The 21,992-nt window shown below is 38.9% G+C and overlaps 2 protein-coding genes across 2 annotated transcripts in view; both read right to left on the bottom strand.

Moving 5' to 3' along the window:
- LOC135470687 (putative ferric-chelate reductase 1 homolog) overlaps window positions 1–21,992 on the bottom strand; it is a 241,580-nt gene that overhangs the window by 67,892 nt on the left and 151,696 nt on the right. The window lies entirely within an intron of this gene.
- On the bottom strand, window positions 779–14,508 carry LOC135469736 (ferric-chelate reductase 1-like). Its single transcript, XM_064748307.1, has 10 exons — window positions 14,383–14,508; window positions 12,584–12,789; window positions 11,885–12,030; window positions 10,067–10,155; window positions 7,372–7,579; window positions 6,175–6,372; window positions 5,078–5,179; window positions 3,247–3,400; window positions 2,311–2,430; window positions 779–1,698 (listed from the first exon to the last, which is right to left on the bottom strand). Exons 2-10 carry the CDS (start codon window positions 12,780–12,782, stop codon window positions 1,640–1,642), a joined length of 1,275 nt encoding a protein of 424 aa, XP_064604377.1. The 5' UTR covers window positions 12,783–12,789; window positions 14,383–14,508; the 3' UTR covers window positions 779–1,639.

Raw genomic sequence — 21,992 nt, 5'->3', positions numbered from 1 at the left:
TAGTAATGTATTAACTATCGATTCATAGAATCGCGCGGTGTCGTTTGAAACAAACAATAAAAAGAAACTTTACTTCAAAATTAGCGTAAGTGAATGCTTTTTCGAGCCGGCTGAGCCGCACTATTTGCACAGCTGAAAATAATACGTAACATGGTTGATCTTTCGTGATGGTGTTACATGAAGTTTTAGTGCAACAGCGTTAAGTTGGCGCTTCAAGCCAATGGGACACGAGTCAGGTGTACTCTATATAGGTTACTACATGAGCATACACAGTGTGTGTACGATTATGGTCAGTGATTAATTATGTGGGAAAGTAAATCTGAATTGATTAAAGCTTACATATAATCTGGGGAAGTCTGACAGTAGGTTATACAATTTCTGTCACATTGACATAAGCAGGCCTCGTGATGTCCAAAATGTTCGTAATCAGAATGCCACAAATTCGACCCAACAATTCACTTTAGTACAAATTCTGTTTTACTCTTCCTATGTGTGCCTAAGAGAATTGATGACGCCACTCTAGCTTTTCTAACACTGACAACATTTGGTGTATTTGAAATGAGGGCGAAGAACGAAACTGTTAGGAAATAAATTTCCAGAATAGAACGGATCCTTCTTATGATCGATTAGACAAAGGACTGACGTCACAACATATGTTTAAGTCGTCTAAAAGGAAAGGTTTGTATGGTCTTTATGGATAGTGGGGTATAGGAATGTTTTAAAGATATGTGTTCGTGAAGGTAAACCATAAAAGAAATACTACAAACTTTAAAGAAAATCATAGAAAATTTATTTAAAATAACCGACAATCAGATCAACCTTTTTCAACACTCTTCATGATATACAGATGTTAATAATAACTGTGGTGATGCTGATACAGAACAATAGACACGAGATACACGAATCAGTAACATATATTCTCACTATAGCAGACAGATGTTAAGACAGATCATACATATGTAAACCAATTTAAAATAGATATGAATCTAATGGACAGTGACAGTTTGATAAAGATTTTGTAACCATGGAACAGACAAACAACTCCTCCATTTTCCCAATTCCTATAGCATGAGTGGACAATAGACTCAATCTTAATGTATGCAAGAAATATTTAAATGCTGCTTTTACTTATGCAACTGACGTCTTGGTAGATTTACCAAAAACTTCCCTAGTTCATCCCAGAAGCAATATTACAAAGAACAACTTTCCATTATCAAAACAAGGCAGCACACGAGTCTTGAATGTACATATAGTAACGAAAACCACTAACCAAACGTTAGACTTAGAACAATATATAATGTATATTTTATATGTATGTTTCCGATAAGTAAGATTCTCAGAGCTTGGTCACATGTAAAATAATAATAAAATTAAACCAAACGTGGTCATTTGTAATATATAGGAAAGCTGCACATTGTATTTTATGCGATATATAGTAGTATATATGGTCATCAGGGTTCAGTTGTTCAATAGTGTATTACAATTTCTAAGCCAGGTACTAACTAAACTATGGATGGATTAAAATTCCAAAAGTTATGTATTAGAACAAGATTTGTATCAAGATTTAAGCCTGGTCTAACTTTTAATACACTTTTGAAGAACCGACTTTTGCAGCTTATGTATGGTATTTCCGTTGGTTCTACAGGAAAAATTTTCCCACGGTACACATGAAGGCCGACAGCAGCAATGGCAACACGCCTGCGATAGAGAGCAAAGTTAAAGCTGTATTATTAGACCTGTTATATACGCATTTATTTTTTAATTCGGATGGTCACGTATAATATTTACAAATAAATCAACACATTTTACTAAAAGACTTTAAATATCTGAAGCGTTCTTTCGGTTCTATTTTTATGCAGGTATGTATGTGCATGTCCTTGAGTCATTTTAAATATTTACTGAACTTTTCATATACATGTATGACACACCGCTGACTAACAGTGTCATGAGGTCGAATCCAGTCTGCTACATTCAACTTCTGTGAATGTAAAAATACAGAACAGCTCTAGTTTGGTCACCTTTAATGACTAACTTCTCTAAAGAGCCGAGGTCCTATTGTTTTATTTTTTTTAACACAGAGGCTTCAGGAAGTAGCTGAATACGAACTGAGCCAGCTCGGTTGTAGGTATTTGACAAATACATGCAAAACTCTAAACTGGAAATCTACCAAACAGTGATTTCAACCCCCGAAGCTGTGTACGATTCGAATTAATTTATTGCTTTAATAAACTCGACCTTTGTGCTTTGACGGCTTGCCATCGACTCACAATGTTGGGCAGAGACAAACGTTAACTAAGCTTAGTAACTTACCCACGGTATTCGCCTTGCCACTGCTGGCGATCACGGGAGGTGGCATATTTTCATTGCCGAAGGCATTGAACTTCGTCTCCGTATAGAACGGCGGGTCATCGTGTTTCATTTTATCATCCGCTGAAAACGGCAAAAGATTGAACTTTTAAAGCAAGAAAGAACAATGGGTCTGATACCCTTGACGTAACAGGCAGCCTCGGACAGGGAATATGTACATTGCCTTGTTGACAATGAGCGGTCGATGTGACCATATGCATAGGCACCTTATCGTCTACTGATGACCACTTGTCTTCACCGATATACGTTACATGTGGGAAATATCGCCGGTAACTAGCCAAAGATCCGGGGTTTTCTCTGGCACTCCGGTTTCCTACACAAATAATACTAATCGCCATTGTATAAGTGAAAAATCAAATAAATAAATAAATAAAATTTAGTCGCAAGTTGACTCATTATACCCTATTATAATAGAGCTTTAAAGGTGGATTCAGTAAATGCATTCTTACATTGATCATAAATAATGATAATGCGTTGGTACAAGGTGATAATTTATGCATGCATTTGCCGGTACATAGGGAAAAAATCCTAATTTAACTTGGGTCATTAGTGGTTGAAAATATAATCTAACGATTCTGTGCCGATAGCTTTTAATAAACTTTTAGTTTTAAAGTATGTGTTGGTCAGGCAACAGGGTTACCAAGCTGTATTAGACTTAAGTTATACTCATCGGTGTTAAACACCAATCAAATACATTTATTTATTTATTTGATTGATGTTTTATGTCGTACTCAAAAAAATTTCACTTTCAATCAAATAAAATAAATAAATTACTAAATGCCACTCACAGATAGGCGGCTCAACAATATAAACACAACAAAGACCTAAAATAATAACCATTAACAATGACAACAACAGCAGCAACACAATAAAACTTACAGAACTGTTGAGTTTTGCCCGTGGCCAAAAGTAAGAATCGCTCATCAAACAAGTCAAAGAATTCCGGTTCTGGCGAGTCAATCTCTCGGCGAAACGAGCATTTGAAGATGCCATCTATAAACGATCCGCCAACTTTCGTTACGCCAAGGTACATCTGTGTACAACGAGAACACACACAGCAACATGCATAAATATGAACTTTTTCTGACATCATGCATGCATAAATCATGCAGCACTGATACCATGCGGTTCTGGTAAAATGTATGCAGTAGTGCCTAACATTTATTTATTTATTTATTTGATTGGTGTTTTACGTCGTACTCAAGAATAACTTACGCATTATGATAGGAGGAAAACAGGCAGAGCCCGGAGAAACTCACGACGACCCGCCGGTTGCTGGTAGATCTTCCCATGTACGGCCGAAGAGGGAGCCAGCATGAGCTCGGCTTGAACTCACAACAGTTGAACTGGAGAGAGGCTTCTGGGTCATTGCCCTGCACTAGCGCGCTAACCAACTGAGCCAGGGAGGCCCCGGAGTTCTAATATCATGAATGCGGACATCATGCCGTAAGCCCACTGACATCATGCAGTATTCATATCTTACTGTACTGCTTAGTACCGGGCATTTGTTAATTCGCAGTATGCACACTATGACGCACTTGTGCTGTACAGCAAAGAAGAAAACTACACCATAGTTTTAACATTGTATTATATTTTTATATTTTTTTTCTGAGTCACTGTCTGACCTACATTTTCCGATTGTTTACGTTATAGCCTGTACTGTATCTCAGTCCAACGTTCTCGAGGCTTCGGTGTTTATGAGTTTAGTGTAATTGTACACCAGGTGTACATTCTGGAAATATCTATCGGCATTGTGAACATGTTACGATCAAACCATCCCGAATTTTCTGTTACGTTAGTCTATAAATATGAGTGACGGAGTTGTGAAGCTCGCAGCCGTTCATTCAAGTTCACTTATGATCAGTTAGTTACTCAAGTCCATTTGAGAACAGTCACATTTACTGTCATTCACTGTGAAAGATTTTGCTGGGTTAGAGATATTCGTCATTTGTACTCTATTTTCTATGCAGAGTACTTTGTGAGTTTGTGATTGGCCACTTGCTATTTTTGGAGACGTCATTTTGGAGCTTGTATCGCTTATTGTATGATGGCGTACATTATATTCAAAGAAGTTACACATTCAAAGGCAACTGGCGAATAAACCACTTATCGGACTGTCATCTGTAAACTGAGTGAGTGACTGCTTAGGATTAACGTCGTGCTCAAGAATTTTTCAGTCATATGACGACGATGGAATCCTTAGAGTGCATCTAATGTGCCTCTTTGCTGCAGGACGCCTTACCGAAGGCAAGTAAACCCTCGAGCCATTATACTGACACGTAGATTGAGGAAATCATCTTAACTGTGGATAATTTGTAACTATTTGTGCTGATTTGTATATAAGTGTCAGTTGTATTGTTTGTCTATTGTATGATCTTGTATAAAGTTTATCGCTGATCTGAGAGTTAAACAAGACAGTTGTTTCTCACCTTTACTCTCCGATAGTGGTATCATTACAATATTGCACTGGGACTTGTCAAGTCAGAACAATATTTTGTGCGTATGTTGAGATATACAACAAGGTGTAAAATCATGCGATAGTGCGATAGGACTGAACTCCTCTGCACCATATCACGCCCAGTACTGTGCATTTGTTGTACAGTAAGTATCCCACACTATAAACCATGTGGAAGTACGCACGGACTTCTGTTCAGAAAGAGGAAATGTAGGCGTAGTACAGTGCAAAAAAACTGTTATTGTGTAGACTTACGTTGTTGAGTCTTGTGTTGTACTTGTAGTACGGGTGATTGTACGACGAGTACACATTAATCTGCCCTTGATAAGAGACACATTCCACAACACTGTCATTGCCCTAAAACATGAGTAAAACATTTACTGATAATGGTTTATATAAATAACGACAAATTCAAATTATCTCAGTGTCACGAGGTCGAAACTTGCGTCCGAGCAATGGGAACACAATGCCCAGTCATGACCGATGACATTCTAAAATAGAAATGTACCTACTGTGTAGTGCGCTATTTACATTCGTTCGTGGGTATTATTATGATCTCTGTTATGGGGGGATACAACAATAGTCATAGTGGGTTCCTCACTGTGTTCTCGACGCTGGGTGACCCAAGGAATAAGCTGATATGCAACACTTTTACCAGTCGATTGGGCTCCAGTGAGATCTTTTTTCTTATGCGTATGGAGAGCGGTGACCTGCTTTTCCTTCAACTCTACAGAAACGCAGAAGGGCTTGCCTTGGCATACTCGAATATGTGAGTAAATAGTTCATTTTTATTTTGTACGTTTTTGATTAATTCAGATACAGGCAGATGCTTGAGTTTTATACCATTGATAGAAAGTTAGACTCAGGGAATCTGAAAATAATTATTAATTATCTGATACTCCTCTATTGTCAATTATACCCAAATTTTGGGGGAAATAACTGATAGCGCCCATCTATACACGAGCCGTGTCTCGGTATCGTAGGATCACGTAGAAAGACGCGTGATCTCAAGTGGACCCATGAACAAGACAGGCATAGCGCCATCTGGATGTTGTCCAAGAGAGGATAACTTTGTGACATAAACCTATGAGCTGTATCACGGAGTAATCTTCCCTTCGGCGATATCCAGGTGGCGCTATGCCTGTTTCGGTCGTGGGCCGTGGGTGAACATTGTTTTCTATTTCAACCATTTAATATCTGTCATAGGTGTTCGATTCAAATATTCTAACACAAATGATGCTATCACTGATTAAATGCTCGTTTAAACGTTTTAACTTTACAAAGGATCATAACGACATCGTATCAGAGAGAAACATACACCGAGATTACCGTTTCACCAGTTAACTGATTACCATTTCCTTATCGTTCGAGAAACCGATAGCCATCCATCTGTTGCCTCCACCCGATATTTTAGCCTGTATCTCAAACAGAATGTCATTAGACTGAAACTGATAGTCCCAGCTCACGAGAAACGAGCACTTCCCAGCACGACAATCGCTGAAACAGCCTTTAGAGACACCACAAGCGCTGTCCGGCATCACTGAAGTTCCCTAAAATGATCAAGAGAAAACCAAATCTTGTTCGGGTTACTCCACCACGAAAGGCAGTTTGTGTGCAATCGAAAGGAAATGTGAAAGCATACACAGATGTCGTTTAGCCTCCGTATTTATTATTTATATATTTATTTCAGCTGCTCAAAGAAGGTCACCTACGGCAAAACATACAGGCCAATAGGGTTTTTATTTAGTTATTTGATTGCTGTTTTATCCCATAATTAAGTACATTTCAAGTATACCACGACGGGCAACATTATGGTGGGAGGAAACCAATAAGATTTGTGGTTAGCGGCATACTTATGATTCTCCCATGTATATAATGGTTGTCATTTAAGCATGGGGATACTGGAGTGCCTGGGGTAAACCACCGAACTTAGGCAACTTACTTACAAGTATTACTACATGTGACGTTCCGGACAAGTGATCGTGAATAAACGTCACATTGCACAAACGACACCACGAGTATCCTAGATCGCAGTAAGACCTAACACTCTGTGACAGAGTGGCCGGATTCAAGGCCGAATTTGAACTCGCACCACATGTGTTCTATGATCGAAAACCACGGTTCGCTCCGTATTACACACGAGGCAGACGTGTTCTTGATTAAATAGCCTTGACGTCGTTAACAGATTAAACACATTAATGGGTTTTAGAAATAAAGTACTGGTAACAATGTTGCTGTCAGTATCACCTGTATGCAAAAACACATCGCTAAATAAGGAAATCATTCTACACACAACAATACTTATTTATCAGCGATTTTGATATAAATGCTTATACACCAGTATCGATGAACAAACCATGAATACTTTTCGGTAGATGACCAGGGAAAATGCGATTTGTTTTGGAGTTGTGGATTAATGCTTTGGAATATCTCAAGGAGAAAAGCACAACACTGGAATAAAGGCACAACACTGGGAGAAAAGCACAACACTGGGAGAAAAGCACAACACAAGGAGAAAAGCACAACACATATAGATGTGTATACTTAACCATAGTTGTGGTTTGCCACAGCAGAGTAGTACTTGTGATGTTTTGCACCATCTTAGTGGTTGTTTTCATCAATGGCTGCTTAGTGGTGGAACAGGCAAGAGGAGATGGGTACACAGAAGAATTGGAGCCTACGGCTGGTCTACTGTCAAAGACGATCGTGGAGTTCACCTTCACCCAGTAAACGCTAAAGTGCTCCACAAACGTTGCCCTGCAAAGACAGTATGTATATTTATAATCGCTGTTTGTTCTATTAATCTGTTTTATTTGATCGGAGTTTTACCCCATACACAAGAATATTTCACTTACACGACGACGGCCACTTTATGGTGGGAGGAAACCGGGCAGAAACCTGAGACAATTCTCGTTGCTGACAGACCTTCCCAGATACTACCCTGTTAATTGTAAAATATTTCTTTCACAGATATACATTTCCAATTACCTATAAAATCGTCATGATTCAATTAACAAATTAACTTTTCTTTTTCCTCACGGTGCTTCGACTACACTTTGATATTCTTTTCGATTTTTTGCTTTCGGGACAAAAGTGTATTTGAACATATTTTTGTATGGTGGGTATTTTGGAACCATCTCTTGGTTTATATCGTTTTTGCAAAATAATGTTCTAAATAATTGTGAGATGCAAGTCTAATAAATATATTTGATTGTAATTTTTTTTGCTTATATCCAAACTCATGATTTAGTCTTAATTATAATATTTATGAACATATTAAAAATATAGATATAATCAAAATACAAGTTAAACACATTTATTAGATGAAAATATCAAATTCTAGTGCAAATATATTTATTAGCCATGTGCTACATCCTCATTTATAAAATTATTACTCAAAGACAATACACACCTAGAGGTTGCAGCAAATACCTACCAAACAAGTGTCTTTTTCTCGTAAAAAATCGAAAAAAATATATTCAACTAACTTTGCGCATTCTTTCATGTGAAGTTTATATAATTTTTATGTTTACTCCACCTTTAAATGAAAAAAAATATTCATATTAACAACACCACGTTTACATTGAATACATTGCTGAAATTTTAACGAATATTGTTGCAAAAAGTTATCGCCCTGACCAGGTTTCATGGCTAAGTTATCTGATTTTCCACGGCTACATTTGCTCATTTTGTCTTGGGCAAATATTGCTGCATCTTCCGCGTGTGTTGACCAATTGACGATACTGTATCTGCCGCGTGTACTGGCGAATTGACAATACTGTATCTTACGCGTGTACTGGTGAACTGACAATACTGTATCTTCTGTGTACACTGGCGAACTGTATGTTCCGCGTGTTTTGGCGAACTGACAATTTTATCTCTTGCGCGTGTATTGGCGAACTGACAATACTGTATCTGACGTGTGTCTTGCCAGATTGACAGTGTTTAATTTTCCGCGTGTATTTGCGAATTGACAATTCTGTATCGTTCGCGTATACTTGCGAATTAACAATGCTGTATCTTCCGCGTTTATTGTCGATTTGACAATACTGTATCGTCCGCGTGTATTGGCGAATTGACAATACTGTATCATATGCGTGTATTGGAGAATTGATGATTCTACATCTTCTGCATGTATTGGAGAATTGATGATTCTACATCTTCTGCGTGTATTGGCGAATTAACAATACTGCATATTGCGCGTGTATTGGCGAATTGACAATAAAGTATCTGCCGCGTGTTTTGGCGAATTGAATACTGTATCTGAGTGTATAGAGAATTGACAATACTATATCTTCCGGATGTAATGGCGAATTGACAATTCTGTATCTGCCGCATGTATTGGCGAATTGACAATACTGTATCTAACGCGTGTATTGGCGAATTGACAGAACTGTATCTGACGCGTATCTTTCCAAATTGACATTGTTTTATCTTGTGCATGTATTGGCGAATTGACAATACTCTACCTTCCGCGTGTATTGGCAAATTGACAATTCTGTATCTTGCGCGTGTACTGGCAATTTGACAATACCGCATTTTCTGCGTTTTTTTGCGAATTGACAATACTGTATCTGACGCGTGTATGGCGCATTGAACTTTCCTGATGTTGTTACTCGACACGGCAGCAGATTATTGGATAATTTACGTAATTGATTCATTTATCAGTTTTGGAATTAGCACATATATGTCGCCTCAGGGCTAGCCACGGTATGGAGGAAATACAGACGGTGATGTTAAAGTACAAGTCTAGGCGTCCAGTCACCTTTGCAAACAAGACATATGTACGTCTGTACTGCACGCTCATGTCTGGATACACTCAAACACTGAATGACCGTTTCAAGTGAAAGAATGCTGCAAAAAAAGCAAACTTCAACAGACAAAGAACTGAAAACTATATTTTTAGGACGCAAATGTTTGAATTCTATATCGAATGGTGGGCTTTATTAGCCATATAGCCGAGGACAAGTACTCTGACGTCACAAGAAGCATTTTCCGTTCTAAATGCAGCTGTACGGTATATATGGTATATGGTCCATACAGAACACATTAGAATTCAAAAATTCTGATCCACTTAGTTCCATGATAAAAAGTTGAAACATTTACATTTATCGATGTAAAAATTAACAACCCTGCATTATCACAACATGGAACATAGTCCTGTTTTAAAGAGTAAATTGGATCTTTTCCACTACCAGATGAGTGGACTTGATCCGGTAGTTTTCAGATTCATTGCATGCTTACATGAAGACCACGTGACCTGAGGACTGAGCTGGAGCAGTCCATTCAAACGACACACTGGACTTCTGGGTTCTTTCTGTGTGTGTTACAGCCTGAAAAGACAGATGCTAATTATAACCATCATTATCATCATCAGTAACACGTTCTATACCATTTGGAGCAAAGATTCCAAGCAGTATAGCGCAGTATATATGCTTACATGAAGACGACGCGACTTGCGGACTTCGTGTAATCGAGGTAGGTTCACTCAAACAACTGTTAAATCAGAGCCTAGGTATTAATGCCTTTAATGCGGTCGCTGTGAGTTCAAGTCCAGCTAACGCTGGTTTCCTTTCCAGCCGCACGTGGGAAGGTCTGCTAGCAACCTGCGCAGGGCCGTGAGTTTCCACCGGACTGTGCCTGTTTTCCTCCTACTATAATGCTGGTCGCCGTCATCAAAGTGTAATATTGCGGCGTAAAACACCAATAAATAAATAAATAAATAAATAAATACACGTAACTATAGAAAATAAACTAGAAGCACAGGTCTGAATTCTGTATAGTTTCTGTATTCTAAGAGGTTAATTATAAAATAATTAGTTCTCTCTGACGTTTTAAGACATGCTTCAGAGCATTTTGTCATTTAAAAATGCAGACACCTGACAATCTTCCGTCGCAGACAAAAGAGCTGCAGTTGGATTCGAAAATGTATGTTTCTGTTCCATATTTACAGTCAACACCCTTGTGCCACAGGTCGCATAGAGCATCTTTGTATAACCCAGAAAATGTACACTATTTTGCACTGTTTTCATATTAATTTTCTTTTGAAAATAATATACCACAGTATTTTAAGCAATCTCAGATTATTTACGTCTAAAACAATGCCTTTATAAAGATCGCTGACATTTTTACCTTATTCGGCTTACACCATGGTACTTGGGGTTAGGGGTGTACTGGGGGAGTAAAAGCAGAAACTTCATACGCATTTAAATGAACATTCTGAAAATATGTATCGGTGTTGTAAACATGTTTACGATCAAGTCATTCCGAATTTTCGTCTCTTTAGTCTATAAATATGAGCGACGGATATGCGAAGCTCGCAGTCATTTTACCGGGTTTAGAGATATCAACATTCACGGCATTCGACATTCGTCTTATGTACTTCATTTTCTCTACGTAGCACTTTATGAGCTTGTGTTTCGCCACTTTCTTTTCTTTGAGACGTCATTTTTGAGCTTGTATACCTCGATCATTGTCTCTTTGAGTGATTACGTACATTTCATCCCAATTTACCCTGACAGTGACTTTAGGTATATTTCCGAGGGGGGAAGCATACGCGTCATACATCGCCGGCTCGGTGTCACGACGCTACTGTCAACCTAGCCGCCTTGAGAAGTTACACCTTCACAGGCAGTTGGAGATCAGTCATCGTCGGCGTACCCTGCCGACTACAGCTGGTCACTCATGGGACTGTCATCCTTCGATTGGAAAATTCCTCTTAACTTTGGATTCTATATTTACGTGGACTCACTCGCCTATGGACGCTGTCATCAGTAAGAGACTATATATTTTTGTAATTATTTGTATTGTTTTCTATGTTATAGTTGTATTATTTGTCTATTTTTGTTCAAGTATATGTAATGAACTTATTCAAGCGTGTTAGTGTTTCTTAGGTTGATCTTGTGCAAGGCCTATCGCTGGTCTGAGATTTGTACAATCAGTTGTTTCTCATCTTTACTCTGGTACCCTTACAATATACACAAGATGAAAGAAAATATCTTGACATGCAGTATTTGAGAAAATGTGACGTGTGGAGGCAGGCTGAGGAACAGGTAGCGTTACCTGACTGGATCCACAGGTGACGATCCTAGATCCGCTGGGTGCGTTGAAGGATCCGAGAGCCTCATTCTGATCCTGATCAAACTCCGCTCGTCGAGCCTGAAGCATGAAGCCTTTGAAGAAATTTCCGCATGGCGCATTCAGGCTCACTGGAATAAAATACAATAGAACCAATCGAACCAATCAATTCACAATTCGCGAAAATTAGCAACAGCTTTCGACACCCTGCATAAAATCTTAGTCATCTTAGACGAGAGCCATTTTTCTGAGTGAGAGCACACGCTGGCTTACTGCCAACAGTACTTAGATTAGTGTATAAGATTCGTTATACTAAATCACTGAAAAAATGGCTAGTATATCAGATCAGAGTCTCCCACCATAATGCTGGCCGCCATTGTATAGCTGAAGTATTCCTGAGTGTGGCGTAAAACAACATCTTCAGGCAATGCATCGTATATCATTGCCTACACTGATGAGAGAGCATCGAAATTCAAGTTGTCTCTATCAGTGATGGAACCATATCTATTTAACAGTGTTTATCCGACCATACATTTAAACTAGTTTTCACGAAATCAAGGCATTTCAGGCAGATCCACAATCAAATGCTGTGGAAGCCAATAGAAGACGGTACCTAATACAAGTCGTTGAAGAGAGGTAGCAGTATAGGGAAAGGTGCTCTATCAACTTCCACACAATACTGACCTGTGATTTTACTGCGGCCATTGTAGGTGTTAGAGGACGTTGTAACAGAAAACGGCGGTGGAGTCCTCTGAGCGGAGCTTTGTCCATGATATGGTAACATACCTGAACACGCCTGGATTGGGGCACCGCCAGGGTATGCAAATGCGGACGGAAGGGCAATCCCCAGTGTTACCACTGCTATAATAAAAGCCAACTCCATGTTGGATCTGAAAACGAAAACAGAGATGAAAATGTGGTACGATGTGATTTTTCACAGAAAAAAAAGTCCTGTAATATCGGTAAATTGGGGAAGAAACTCACTTAAAATAAAACCGAATGTAGCTATACATGCGAAATACGGTAAAATATTTTACCGGGTACTAGACCAACCAGTCATGTTTCCCTACTCTATTCTGTCGTTGCTGAGCCCAAGCGAGGCAGCAACAATTTCCATTTTTAGTATGATACGATCCAAGGTTGTTCCTAGATATCCTGAATTCGTGGCGGTGGCTCTTATTCTTAGGCCACCGAAGCGGCCAGTCTCGCATACTTCAGTTTTAATTTTTTTTTATTATTTTCAAACGTACTATTATTATTATTATTTAATTACGGAAAGAATGAAAGATTAACATATAGAATGGGTAGGTTTATCGAAATCCACTAATTCTTCAGTGAAACGTTGTACTATCTAGCGTTGCACGATTAATTTAACTTTGCACATTTATGTTAACGTTGTGCAATGTAACGTTTTTCCACCAGTATGGCGTGTACATCTATATACGTAAAACATTAAAAAGCTCGTTAGTATAACATGTGACAGGTTGCTGGTTTACAATGGCAACTCCTGCTTTCTCCACTCGTAGATCTGGGCCCATTTTCACAAAGCGGCGCACGGCATTTTTTTATCGTACATTAGTCGTGCGATACTTGTGCGCCACTATTACCGTATTATTGTTCGAAATGTGCGATTATCGTATATGTACGACATCTTTGTGAATGATTCATATGATGTCAAAGTTGAAAAAGCAAACCACTGTGTAGAGGCCACGATCATACTGGTATATAGAACACGCGCACTGGTATGTACTGTGTGTATCTTAAGTATTCTGGAACCTGCTGGCCACACAGAACAAAACAAATATTTGCCTGGGTTGTATTTCCAAATTTGCCAAGCAGCGCGGTAGGTGGGCTTTACAGCCACTCCTGCTTTCTCCACCCATAGATCTGAGCCAGTTTCAAAAAGCGGCGTACGGCATTTTTAATCACACATTAGTAGTGCGACATTTTGTACGCCACTATTGGCGTATCATTGTACTATATGTGCGATTACCGTCCTTGTACGATATCTTTGTTAACCTGGCACATGATCACCAGCATATAAGTAAAAATCTCTGTCGAGTTTAACGTTAAACTGTTCATATCAAACTGGCGCGTTCCGCACCAGTAAACTACTCTTTAATCAAGGGGTGTCCTTACTGTTCTCTCAATACATTAGAAAAATGCTATGTCAGTTGCTATGTCAGTGTGGTGACACGTACATATGTACTGTCAAATTTTGTCTACAACCGTTCGACCTATCTGCTAAATGCTTGCTGGATGTATCTGAGAATCCAGCAAATTTCCGTATCGAGTATTCGAAAACATTTTGTACATTGAGTATCTGGTTCCCTGCACTTACAAAACTGACTACCATCGTATTAGTAAAAAATTCTTGAGTATGACGTTATGCACAAAATCAAAACAAATAAATCAAAATGTGTTTCTTTGAACATCTTCAAGCGTTCTTCAAAGTCAAATAAATGACTTTTGCTAAAACATACCTGTTCCTAACCTCGGGTGACACACAGCAGATTTGGAGAAGTTACACGCCCAGAATGTCCAGTCAATCGCCTTAACTATATGTCCCGGTAGAAAGGACTGAAGAGTACATAGTGGGCCAAGTGTATATGTACATGTACAAGTATAGCCCTTTTATCCCATGTCCTTTATACACTCAGAAGCCTGCCTATTCAGAGTGGGACAAAGGTACCAAGCTTACCAGTCACATGATTTTCCCGAGCAGGGTTAGTCATTCTTTGTATGGTGCAAAGCTCTAGCATTCTGAGGTATAGGACACCGTTTCCTATCACAGTGTTTACAAAAATATGAATACATATTATCATGTACACTGGATTTCACAGGTTAAGGTTAAAGTATTAGACACCTGTTTAATATATCAGGGTTTTACTTGTGATATATTCTATGGATATGCTCAATTCTAGGGGCCTCCGTGGCTCAGTTGGTTAGCGCGCTAGCACAGCTTTATGACCCAGGAGTCTCTCACCAATGCGGTCGCTGTGAGTTCCGCTCATGCTGGCTTCCTCTCCGGCCGTAAGTGGGGAAGGTATGACAACAACCTGCGGATGGTCGTGGGTTTCCCCCGGGCTCTGCCCGGTTTCCTCCCACCACAATGCTGGCCGCCGTCGTATAAGTGAAATATTCTTGAGTACGGCGTAAAACACCAATTAAATAAATCATTATAATCCTATTATATTTCAGCTGTATATATACTATTGGTAAAGGTGAGCGATTGCATTGTGTATGAATCACCCCTCCTCTCCCCTCCCCCAAAATCCAAGTTATGCTGCAAGAGGTTTTTTATATTTTTGTTTTAGTTCCTGACCGCCATCGTCTGAGTGAAATATTTTTGAGAATAGGGTAAAACCCCAATCAACTAAATATAGACATATTCCCATGCCACCCTAACATTTAGGACTGACAAAATCCGGCAATTTAACATAGATAAACCTATTTGAGTAGGGGGAAGAGGGGGTAGGGGCAGTGTGTTTCCATTTTCTTTGTTCACAAAATTTTTGTTTAAGTTTTGCAAAACAATTTTTTTTAAATACAGTATGGCTCGGTTGGCTGTGATAACCTCGTTCTACAGGAATCTAGGTCTGTCTGACTGGGACTGTGGTCGAACTTTCAGTAAAGTACCGGTATGGTGTATTCTTTCCGCTGCTTTGTGTCTTGTGTCAACATTTGTGTCAGTGTCAACATTTGTGTCAGTGTCAACATTTGTGTCAGCGTCAACATTTGTGTCAGCGTCAACATTTGTGTCAGTGTCAACATTTGTGTCTTGTGTCAACATTTGTGTCAGTGTCAACATTTGTGTCAGTGTCAACATTTGTGTCAGTGTCAAGACAGAATAGGATTCATGAATCCCACTTGGTAAGAATTTCGCAATCCAAAAGTCCACCGGCTTTCAGATTGCGAGATTGTTAAACCCGAAGTATGTTGCACTGACACGAGTCTTGTTTTCCTTCCAGGTTGTGGTCTGACCTGTCATACAGAATATCAACTGATTCTCTCACGCGTAAAGTGTGCACGTACCTATCCCACGCCCAACTCTACACCCTACCTCCTCTCCTAAGTTTTTTGTGGCCGTCACCTTTGGGTCACATTCAATCTGACTGCTTCTGACTACACTGAACAGATATATGAAAGGTAGAGGAGTGAGTGAGTGCTTGGGGTTTAACGTCGTTATATGACGACGAAGGAGCCCCTAGAATGCGTGTAATGTGCCTCCTTGGGCGGGGGCAGGGATTTGTAATGTCGTTTTGGGGCGATGCGCGCCAGCCAACGCTTGGAGTTCAAGTAGTTCCATACATTAAGTGGCCATTATCATTTATATAAGTGTTATGTCCGACATTCATATACCACTCGTAGTCCGTAAAGAGCCTTCCAAGTCGATAATCGAAAGATCTGATTTGTTTATGTCATTCCCTTAGAGCAGCTAGAATCTATGGCATCGAGTTAGGAATTTGCAACAGTCTGAAATACCTTACTATAATTTTACATAGAGCTCAACACCGTTACTTCATTAAAACCACGGATGCCGAGAGGCTGTAATTCCGTGTACAACAGGTGTCGGAGGTTCGTGTGACGTAGTCAACGAAATATGAGATGTGAATTCGAGTCCTCGACAAAACTCTCTTCGCAAAGCCCTGCATGGTGGAGACCAAATCTGAATAAGTATCGGTTGGTCGGTAGATGAACAGATAGAAGTCGAAATAATAGTATTTCATCCTGACGACGATTAAGCGACGGGTCATAGCGTAGACTAACAGGTGCGTTGCGTTCATGGAAAAACCTCCCTTTCTTAGAATTATTTCATTTGTTCTGCCAGATACCTGTGAACTTTTGCTTTATTGAACTAATTGCCTCTTCCAACGATAAAGGGACAGTGAGGGTTATATCAAGTAACAGAAGAGCCTGTTTAGCCAACAGGTCAGCCAGCTCGTTGCCAGGTATACCTATATGAGCCGGCATCCAGTCAAACGACACAGATAATCCGCGGTAATTAAGCGTGGAACATAGACGAAGTATTTCGAATATTAGTGTAGATGATTTGTTCCCTCAAAAATTAACAAGAGCTTGTAAAGAAGACAGATAGTCCTTGAATATAACAGCGTGGATTGGTCTTCGTTCCATCAAAAACTGGAGGGCACTAATAATTGCAGTGACTTAGGCACTGAGCACAGATAGCGAGTTTGTCAGTCTATAGGACTTGCTATAGTTATATTCTGGAAAACAAAATGACGCTCCCACTACACAAGTGCCAGGGCATTTAGATCCATCAGTATAGATTTGCAGATATTCCGACCAGTTAGACTGGATTTGATCTTTAGCACAAAGTAAGAATATAGCAGGATTATCAGACTTGTTAATCTTTTTATGGAGATCGGTGAAATGTGCCTCCTTGTTGTAGAACCACTCTTTTATCTAGTGCTGCTTCACTGAGATGACTTATAGAAGGCAAGCCGCCCCAACCGAGCCATTACATCGATACGGTCGTTGCACAATCCCCTTAATGCTGAACGCTGAAAGTTACAGCTTCCCCTTTAAAGGTTAGACACAACGCAGGATTGACTCTGGATTTACCGCTCCCAAAGAGGACCCTCTACCGCCTGAGCAATCATGGGCTGGTCAAATAAATAGTTCGAAAAAGTCGCTTAATATTCGAATCCATCTTCTGCTTTTTAGGCTACGGCCTCACGTTAGATGATTTCTCCGTTGCGGTATTTTTCTCTGGAATAGTCTTGGTTTCCTTTAGCCACAAATTTGATCTCTGCCCAAGTGAACTATCTTATTCCGGGTGCCACATCCTAATCTAAACTACATGTAGTTGTTTGAGGGGTTTGTTTTTCAATGGTAAGGACACACCTGTTGAGGGTTCAAGCCCGTTCTTGGGTATGGGATGTGTAAATTCTCCCGTCCTCACTGCCTCTGGAGTCTTTGGTGACAATGAGCGATAGACGACGCCAGTTTTATTGTCTGCGCAGTCGAAAGTTCGTTTCCGAGCAGCTGTTTCCGAGCAGTATGATGTACATGCTAGGCCTACGTCATACGTGGGAATGTTTGTCAGTAACTTGCTATAGGTCGGTGGTTTACAGCGGCACCCTGGTTTCCTCCACCCATGAAACTCATCACCATCGTATGAGAAACTTTTTAACATAGCGTTAAGCAACAAACTAAGTAAATAAATTCCCTGGCTTTATCTATAAAACCTCAAGACCCGATGAAAATACGTGTAAGCGACCCATAAAGATCCGCATTTTAGGTAAAAAGTGAGTTTATGTGACTCATGTCACTTGTGGGGATATTTAGATTGAGCTGCATGAGCTGGATTTGAACTTACAACGACCATACTGGTGAGAGGCCCCTGGGTCCATCCGCTGCGCTAGCACACTAACCCCCTCAGTCACGGATGCAGCAGCAGCACGCTCTGGATTTTGTTGAAGCATGTAAATAAAAGACTTAAAAAAGAAAAGAAAGGAGACCTGTCGGGGGGGGGGGGGGGACGGTGGGCACAAAATCCATTTGGTATAAAGTGACAAGACTGATTTCACTGCATAATGTTTATACAGCAGTCTTCAGGATCTAGCCTTTCTTCCATTCACATGTACAAAAAGGAAAAATACCCTGGTACTCTCCTTTGTTATCATATTACTTAGTAAATTTAGTTTATCAAAATATAGCAGACATAATATAAGAGGTCTGCATGTGTCAAGGAATAAGATATATGTAAAAAGATGTAGCGAGAACAATTATTATGAAAGAAGAAAATGGTCTTAATTTAGGGAAGAGCAATTGAGTTCAGTATGTCCAGGCCAACCATTAGAAATGGCGGTTGCTAAGTTAGTATATTGTCCAAGCTAATAGGGCGGCTACATGGGCGTAATAAGATTACACTGCTATCGCTCATGGACAAGACACTTATATTATGTCAGAATTATTTGAGGACTCGAAAGAAACCTTTCGAAAGCTCGAAAGCTACACGATCGAGTTCAAGGGCAACAACGTGTATACATAGAGCACATCAGTTAGCTCTCTTTTTATGTGAAAAACATGGAGACCTACAGAGTGAAAGGTAGTTTCATTTGGAGATGGATCATCTCGTTTGGAGAAGAAACATTAGCATCATATGGAAGTTGTGCTGAACAGCTTTGCCTTGGAAGCCGACACAAAAGCAAGCCTTATGGAAAGCAGGTGTTTTTATTACATGGTAGGTAATGCAATATTTAGCCAAGAATCCATGTGTAAAGAGCTAAGTTACCCGTTCCACTTCGTTAGCTTTCACTATGTACAACTCTAGCTCTTTTCCCTCAGCATGTATAAATCAGCTATGAGAGCTCCGGTACTGTATCTGCGACTTGAGGGCTTTATTGTTGTAACATGGTCGACCGATTTCATATTCCGTCGCAATCATTTTAGACCAACTTTGAAATTTTATTCATACCCAATTTTTCCCTTCAGAAAAGGCAAATCTCAGAATGGGTATGGGCTTTTCACGGCAAGCACTTTTTACCTTAAATATTTGTGCGTCCAACTGAACTAATGCTCTCGTGTACTCCTTTGAAGAAAACTAAGTTAAAAACTGCAGCGTAAACACGCGAATGTAGAAATCTAGAAAGTTGTTTTCCATATCTTTATATATACATTATATATACATATGTATAATCACATGAATCGTATTTTAAATACGTGCCTCCTCTCCAGCCGTACTTGGGAAGGGCTGTCAGCAACCTTGAATACCGCGTTAAACACAAATTAAATATATATATTAAATCCCTGCCTATTGATTGAAAACCACACAATTCTAACATGTTAACATTTTGTGCATCTGGCTTAGAGCGTTTATCCAGTGATGTGTTTTTTCTAGACTCTTCACATCGGTTTTTCCACACTTCAAAACGCTGATTGATCTCATATTCGTGATACATTATTGATGTGTGTATGTAGGTTAAGGTGACATAACACGTAAGAATTTGTTTTTCTCACGTTGTCAGCGGCTCAAAATGGAGCAAAAGCTGGGTTACAGATTTAGGAACAAATCAGTAATATTTAATGGATTTGCAAGAATGAAAACTACGGCCATTATGTCATAAATATTTATAATTGTAATTTATTTATCGTATTTTCAATGAGTTATTTTCTAAAATAAAGGCATTTAATATCACTGTAGTGGAAGTAGAAATAACATATTATAGTGACGCATGCATGCGTGGAGCACCTGCGTTATCAAACGATCAGTTTATGTTTCTGTCTCTAAGGCGCATGTCGTGTGATAAAGACTATCTATCGTTCTCCATTCGTGATAGTGTGATCGTGCGACTGAAAGCGAAATTGTATCACACATTCAAAACTTTTGTCTGGACCAGTAAATCGACAAATATCTATTTATTTATTTCGTGTTTTACGCCGTACTCGAGAACAGTTCACTTATATGACGGTGGCCAGCATTATGGTGGGAGAAAACCGGGCCCAGCCCGGGGAAAACCCACGACCAAAAACGACGAGTACGATCCTGTTGAAATAAGATAATCACATTCCACGTACGTAGAGATCGACAAATTTTCTGTGGTATAAATTACTGGCAGCAAGTATGATTTATTATGTATAACTTGAAAAAAAGAAAGTTGTACAGCATTTCTAAACAGTCTTTTGCTGTAAACATTTGCCATTACGATGCCTCGAAATACAGAAAAAACTATTATGCGTTTTTTTTTTTCCGCATCGCACTGCACGTCATGTGGAATCCCAGCTAATCAAGTTAAGTGCTTCCTCGATTAATTGCCTATATTCTCCTTACAAAAGTTACTGTAAATTCGCTAGATATACTCTACGTTATGACAAAAGGGTGACGTCCCAACATGTACCGTGAATTTTTTTTATCTTTACGACACCAAATCATCAATATAAAATTTGATCATGGAAATATTATATAGAAATTATGTAAGATATACCACACGAATTCAAGAAGATTCAATTAATCTTTTGAAATATTTTCTTTGTTGGGTTTGACCCAACGTTGAAAAACGCCAAAATGTTGTAAAAGTATTGATCTTTTGGCGATGGTTTTGTTCTAGACACGAATATTGCATAAAAAGATAGGCAAATACGGCGATGTCACTTTGCACTGGCATGTCACTCAGTTGTATGTAATGATGTTGCTCGAAAAACTATGTCAGCGTTGTTGGTTTTGAGAAAAAAATCATTTCATTATCGTTATAAAGTTGAAGTACTATGTCTCGGGAATAAACTACATGTATTATGGGTTGTTTTTAGGGAATCGATTGTTGTTAGACTTGGCCGTTTCATTAAATTGTTATTACAGTATTAAGCATCATGTGAGGAAAAATTAAGAATTAAGAAACATTTCAGTCAGATTTTCAAGTATTTACAGTATGTACATGTAAAATTTTAAAAGTAGTATGTATGTGTATTTATGCTTGGGCTCTTAAATGTGTATATATATATATATATATATATATATATATATATATATATATATATATATATATATATATATATATATATATATATATATATATATATATATATATATACTGTGTCTTCTTGTATTGAGATTAAAAGTACATGTAGTTGTTTATGTACAAAAACTGTTTGCAAGCCATAATGAAGTGTAATTACTGAGGTTTTATAGTTCAAATCCTTTGTTACAGTCTACGTCGATTTGTAATCGTGGGATATATAGTCATGAAGGCTTTTTAAATTGCACTAAAAGAAATCGTGTATGATTTTGTCTTATATTAAAGCCCGCTATTTTTAAGGCTCCTCATAAGATCGGAGTGAGGAGGGCTGATTACAACATAACGAAAAATCAGCTTACAGTTACAGATTTTCAATGAAAAGCGCAAATTTTTGATCTGAAACCTCAGAATTATAGCTCCAATTGATGCCACTTATTGCATCAATCTTTCCACTGTTCTCTACTGTTTTATATAATACGGCGCTTTCATTATGAAAATGAACAGTTAAGATTTATTTATTTATTTCATTAGTGTTTTACGCCGTGCACAAGAATCAGTTCATATTGGACAATGCACAACATACCGATGGTGAACGCCGCAACTCCGTTGTATGT

This window comes from Liolophura sinensis, chromosome 7 (assembly GCF_032854445.1).
Source record: "Liolophura sinensis isolate JHLJ2023 chromosome 7, CUHK_Ljap_v2, whole genome shotgun sequence".
NCBI classification, from domain to species: Eukaryota; Metazoa; Mollusca; class Polyplacophora; order Chitonida; family Chitonidae; genus Liolophura; species Liolophura sinensis.
The sequence above is the reverse complement of the archived record's forward strand: the minus strand, read 5'-3'. Positions and strand labels throughout refer to the sequence as shown.